Raw genomic sequence first — 6,606 nt, forward strand, 5'->3', positions numbered from 1 at the left:
GCTGGGATTACAGGTGCCTGCCACCACGCCTGGCTATTTTTTTGTATTTTTAGTGGAGACGGGGTTTTGCCATGTTGGCCAGGCTGGTCTTGAACTCCTAACCTCAGATGATCCACCCGCCTCGGCCTCCCTAAGTGCTGGGATTACAGGCGTGAGCCACTGTGTCTGGCCTTGGATCCAAATTTAAATCCAAAATTGGATTTACCAATTAAATCCAAAAGGGAGCTGAGTGAGGTGGTGTGTGTCAGTAGCTCTAGCTACTTGGGGGGCTGAGGCAGGAGGATGGCTTGAGCCCAGGAGTTTGAGGTAAGCTTTGGCAACATAGTGAGACCTCATCTCTATTAAAGAAAAAAAAAACCAGCTGGTTGTGGTGGCTCACACCTATAAGTCTAGCCACTCAGGAGGCTTAGGTGGGAGAATTGCTTGAGCCCAAGAGTTCAAGGCCAGCCTGAGCAACATAGCAAGACCTTATCTGAATTAAGAATCTTAGATGGAAACTGTATAGGCCATAACTTGGCCTGTTCTCTTTTGAGGCAGGAGGTATTTAGGGGGATGAGAGAGCAAAGCAGTTCTGCAGTTGTTTTATGTGGCGACTGTGGCCTCAGACTACAGAGCTTTCTCCTAGCTTGAGAGGCTCCTTTCTGTCAGTAGCCTTGGAGACGCTGCTGCTCCCTGGCAGTGTTTACCCAGCCGCTGTCCCCTGGCGAGTTCAGAGCCAGGTGATCGGCAGTGCTCCCTCTTAATGACTGTGTTTCATCTGCAGGGCGAACACTGTTGGAGAAGCTGTTCAGCCAGCAGGAGAACGGGCCTCCAGAAGAAGCAGAGAAGTTTTGCTCACGGATCATTGCCATGGGTCTTCTCCTTCCTTTTAGTGATTGCTTCAGGGAACCGTGTAATCAGAATGCCCAGACCAATGCAGCTTCGTTTGATGTAAGTAGGAGAATTCACTTCTGCCTGTGAGGCAGATTTGCTGTTGAAATAGCAACTACGATGTGTGTCTGCCCAGTCACCCTGTAATTTAAAAACAACATGTGATGCAGGCATTTTTTTCCCTTAGCTGCTCAACAGCTCAGTATGTCTGTTTGTACACTAAAAAAAAAAAAAAAAAAAAAAACCTCGAGTATTAAGTACCTTTGCCAAACCTCCTTTTCTTAACAGATGGTCACTCAGGAGTTCTCTAGCCTGCTTGAATCAGCGATGATTTTAAAAATTGATTTCTAAGTTATTTTGAATTGTGGTAAAATACAGATAACGTAAAATTTACCATTGTAACCATTTTTAAATGTACCGTTTAGTGGCATCAAATACATCGATGTGGTTGTGCATCCACCACCACCATCCATCTTTAGAACTCTTTTTAATCATCCAAAATAAACCCTGTACCCATTAAACAATAACTCCCCATTCTCCTCTTTCCCCAAGCCCCTAGCGACCACCATTCTCCTTCTATCTCTATGAATCTGACTACGCTAGGTAGCTCATATAAGTGGAATCATGCAGTATTTGTCCTTTTTGTGGCTGGCTTATTTCACTTAGCCTAATGGCTTTGAGATTCATCCACGTTGGAGCATGTGTCAGAATTCCCTTCCTTTTCAAGGCTGAATAATATTCCATTGTGGGTATATGTCACATTTTGTTTATCCACTCATCCATCAATGGACACTTGGCTTGTTTCCACCTTTTGCTATAATGCTGCTATGAATATGGGTTCATAATGAGTGAATAATGCTGCTGTGAACATGAGGCACAAATACCGCTTCAAGACTCTGGAATCAGCGATGATTCTAAAGTGGCTGCGAGTCAGTATTTATGACTTTGCTGGTCGTAGGCATTCCTTCAGAAGCAGCTCCACCAGGCACAGTTATTCCTCCCAGTGGGCCGGAGTTTTCCGTGGACCCCACAATGCTATTTTGGTGCATTCCTAACTCATGTATGTGTGAAGTGCGGACATGAAGCAGCATCATCTGCTTCATCGCCAGCTCCCATTCACCAAGAGGGTTAATAGTGTAGAACAGTAATTCACCAGGCATATTTACATAACGAATATGAGCACAGCTGGATTCTCATTGTCGAGACAGAGTATTGCCAGTCATTCTCAGGTATGTGGTATATGTGTGGCATTGGTCGGGATGAGTACCTCTAAAACCCAGATGTGTAAGAATTCTCATGTATGAAATTCTCATAGCTAAATTGAAGATTGGCCCACTTGTGCAGAGCCCAGGATTTTTATTGGAGGATAATGGTTTTTCTTTTTCTTTTACTCCTTTTTTTTTTTTTTTTGAGATGGAGTCTCACTTTGTTGCCCAAGCTGGAGTGCAGTGGCGCTATCTTGGCTCACTGCAACCTCTGCCTCCCAAGTTCAAGCAATTCTTCTGCCTCAGCCTCCTGAGTAGCTGGGCTTACAGATGTGCACCACCATGCCTGGCTAATTTTTGTATTTTTAGTAGAGCTGGAGTTTCACCATGTTGGTCAGGCTGTTCTCGAATTCCTGACCTTATGATCCACCCTCCTCAGCCTCCCAAACTGCTGGGATTACAGGCATGAGCCACTGCGCCCGGCTGTGGTTTTTCATCATATGGGTTATTTACTTTGTTTTGTTACTGCCAACTGTGCTCTCTTAGCCTTCTTCAATATATAGGAATGAAATAATGATGAGTTTTAAAGACAATGAAAATGAGCCCTGGCTAAGGTCAAGATGCGATAATAAATAATAAAGTGTCTATATCTGTTCACTTTGCTTCCTCTTCTGTACCCATTACAGCCTGCAGTCTTCCTCAATCTTCCTTTAGTATTAGGGAAATAAATCACACAAAATATTCAGAGGTCTTCTTGATCCTTGATGCTTCCCATTTGAAAGAAAATTCCCCATGTTGTGCTGTGTGTGACTTGGGAAGTTTCCTTCCTGAGATTTGTTTACATTTTTCCTGCTGCAATTTTTTAAAATGACATTGCGGCTAATCACTACTAGGTAGATCTTTTTCTCTTATGGGAAAAATTGTGTAATTTAAATGTTTTCCTCCCTTCTCTTCTATGAGAGGTCTGTGTTATTGTAGAGGCAGAATGCTAGAATGATGGTGTGTTAAATATCATAGAACTCAGTTCTAGAAGATATATTGATTTGGCAAGTTGGAACTATAATTAGTATAGTGCAGGCAAAGGCAAACACTAGCCGTGTCTAGCACTTGCTTTTTGATTCAAACTGTTCCCAAGTTAACGACATTTTCCTCCCTTAAAGCCCAGAAGTGAACAGTCTTGCCAGTCAATAAATGTAGAATTGAATAAACAGAAAAGAAAGGGTAATCCTGTTTCTTTCTCTCTCTCTCTTTTTTTAATCGACTAACCTGGTTGTTTCTTCTACTCACCTCACTCCATCTTTGTGTTAGAGACTAGTAACTCTTCCCCGTCATCTTATTTTGGAGGGCAGCTGGGTGTGGCATCGAGTGTGAAAAACAAACAACAAAGGAACACAATGCCTTAATGTCGTGTGAAGGCTTTCCTCAGAATCGGGAATTTCTTTCCTTCAACTTGATGGGATTGCATTTTGTCTTCCTTTATTCACTGGCTCTGTAGGACCTCTCTACTCCCCCTTCAAAATGAACGCAAAACAAAGAAAAAAACTGAAGATACTCTTGTATGAAACGTTATGCCCTATACTTAAATAGCAGCTCAGCAACAGAACTACGCGTTTATTGGATGCGTAGTCAAGGAGTTTCTTGAAAACCCGGAGAGGGTGACGATATAATGATACAGGGGGTTCTGAGGACTGGGGTGTCAATGAGGGATGGGGAAAAATGTGCTTATCTATGGGGAGAGAAATTTCCGATAATTAGTCTCTCTGCTGATTTCCAGAAAATAGCTGTTGGGAACATTTCTAACTAACAATCCTCTTGAGATCAGTTGCCCTTCGAGACAGAACATGCTGTGGGAATAAGGTCATAACTGGCACCCTTCCTACCTCCCCCCCCCACTTTGTTCCCTTCCCTAATGGGATCCTCTCTCCCACCTCCCACTCCTCTCCCTTCTCATCTCTGCACTTACCTATGCAATTACAGCGATAAAGATCTTCAGTTTGAGGCTCTTCACTGATGTAGTTTATGTATTAGCCTACTTGACTCAACCCTTCTGATTTTGTTTTATGTTATTTTGTACAGTTTTAGGGCCTAACATTTTGCTTTATCGAGTGCTGTAGAAAGTATGAAAAACAATTGCACATTTTGTCTTACCTTTTAACATGACTAAGATGTCAAGAACTTTAAAAGACAAGGATGGCTTTGAGTGATCCTGTTAATTCATTCACAGATTTTTACCAAATATATTCATTCTAGAAGCCAGGTAGTGTTTTAGTCTCTGGGGATGTGTTAGTGAGCAAGAGAATGTGTTCTGTTGAAATCTGTGTCCTATTCAAAAGGGAGAGAGACAGATTTTGTAAAAGTGCGTAGGCTAATGAATTGCTCTCAGATTCTAATAAGTGATATGAAGGAAAACAGGACTAACAGGATGGAGTGAGTGGCATGGGGTAGGATGAGTGCAGAGGGGAGCCCTGTGAAATGAGGTCTGTGGGAAGGCCATTCCAGGCAGCTCCCAGGACAAGTCCAAAGGGCATTGGAGGAGCACAAGCATGACTCAGAGGAAGCTGGAGCTTCAAGAGATGAGGACAGCAAGGGCTCAGACCGTAGCATAGGTAGGGTCTGAAAAGCCATGGAAGGAATATGGCTTTTTTTTCTTTTTTGAGACAGAGTCTTGCTGTATTGGCCATATAAGATCAGAGGCATTGATCTTGGCTCACTGCATCCTCGGCCTCCTGGGTTCAAGCAATTTCTGGCTAATTTTAGTATTTTTAGTAGAGACAGGGTTTCACCATGTTGGCCAGGCTGGTTTTGAACTCCTGACCTCAAGTGATCTGCCACCTTGGCCTCCCAAAGCGCTAGAATTATAGGTGTGAGCCACCACACCTGGCTTTTTTTTTTTTTTTAATGGGAGCTTTTGGGAGACTTTATGCAGGGGAAGAACGTATTTGTCTTATAATATTCTTTTGTGGATCACCTGGGCTGGTCTTGGTTTGTTTGTTGTGGTGGTGGTTGTTTTTGAGACAGGGTCTCACTCTGTTGGCCAGGTTGGAGAGCAGTAGTGCAATCACGGCTCACTGCAGTCTTGACCTCCTGGGCTCAAGCGATCCTTCCACCTCACCCTTCCGAGTAGCTGGGACTACAGGCATGAGCCACTGTGCCCAGCTAATTTTTTAAGTTGTTGTTATAGACAGGGTCTCACTGTGTTGTCCCAAGTTGGTCTTGAACTCCTGGGGTCAAGCAGTCCTCCTGCCTTGGCCTCCCAAAGTGCTAGGATTATAGGCGTGAGCCACCATGCCCGGCCCCCAGCCTGCTCTTTGAATGTTTGAGTGTAGGCAGGCGCAGAAGTAGAAGCAGGAAGGCAGGTGGGATATCGCAGTAGTTTAGTTCTAGATGGTGGCAGTAGCTTGGGGCAGGATGGTGACAGGGGAGATGAAGACCAGTTAGTAGGTTGGTGTGGATTCTGGAGGTATGGCTGATGGGACTTTTGGTGGGGTAGACATGGCAGCAAGAGAACACAAGGAAATCAAGGATGACTTCTTGGTTTGAAGTAGCTGGGTGGATGGTTATGCCATTCATGAGGTAGAGAAGACAGCTCCATTTTGGGAGGAGGACGTAAGGATAGAACTGCTAGCAAGAGAAAACAGGGATAATACTAATGCTTGCTACTTGGCAGATTGTATTGTTGACTTATAGATGATGGTATATTTCAGTGGTCTGAGGCTAGGCTTCTTTGTTTATTTGGAACCTATTGTAGTCATCTCTCTCATACCTTTTTCAAAATGACGTCCCTTTTTCTGGGTCATATGCGTATTTTCCAGCCAACCACACTTATCTTACATAATTGTTGATTATTCATTAACAAGCTCTTCTAGGATTTCTTTAATCCTAATTGTGGCAGATACTATATGATCCGCTTACATCACCAAGAGTTAAGCAAGTTTACTTGACCCAAGCATTTTTGCAGGTGTAGGTGGTTCTGTATCTACTTAATCCTTCATGAGCTTATGTTTAAACGTCTGCCTAGCAGGATATTTTTGGATGCATGTTTTTGGTTGCTGGACTTGTTTGGGTTTGGCCGATCTGCTGATTTTGCCAAACATGTGGTGATCCCATGCTCACCAGATGGGCAAGAGCTCTTTGATATGTATGTAAATGGACATTGGTTTGGATGAATGTGTGAGTGAAGCTAAAATTAAAGACAAGGAAGACATAAAAATTCGGGTTACAAAGAAACCCAAGAAACAAGATTTTTGAACCTGTTGAAAGATGAAGTAATTAATCAAAACCAAGAGCAGCCAGTCCTAGAAAACTAATGAAATACATTCTACTCATTGTCACCATAGACAAAAAGAAGACTTAAGTGGACAAACAAATTATTATTTGCATTTGAAATCATTATTATTTTTTTCTTTCTTGAGACAGGGTCTCACCCTGCTGCCCAGGCTGGAGTACAGTGGCACGATCTTGGCTTATTGCAACCTCCGCCTCTTGGGTTCAAGGGATTCTCCTACCTCAGCCTCCTGAGTAGCTGGGATTA

General features: G+C 43.2%; 1 protein-coding gene across 1 annotated transcript in view; it reads left to right on the top strand.

Annotated features, from left to right (window-relative positions):
- Window positions 1-6,606, top strand: part of FMN2 (formin 2) — a 396,271-nt gene that overhangs the window by 31,738 nt on the left and 357,927 nt on the right. The window contains exon 3 of the mRNA XM_011955768.1: window positions 764-930. Within this exon, the coding sequence (XP_011811158.1) occupies window positions 764-930 (167 nt within the window). The remainder of the gene's footprint in view (window positions 1-763; window positions 931-6,606) is intronic.

The sequence above is a fragment of the Colobus angolensis genome, unplaced genomic scaffold (assembly GCF_000951035.1).
Source record: "Colobus angolensis palliatus isolate OR3802 unplaced genomic scaffold, Cang.pa_1.0 Scaffold40, whole genome shotgun sequence".
NCBI lineage: Eukaryota > Metazoa > Chordata > Mammalia > Primates > Cercopithecidae > Colobus > Colobus angolensis.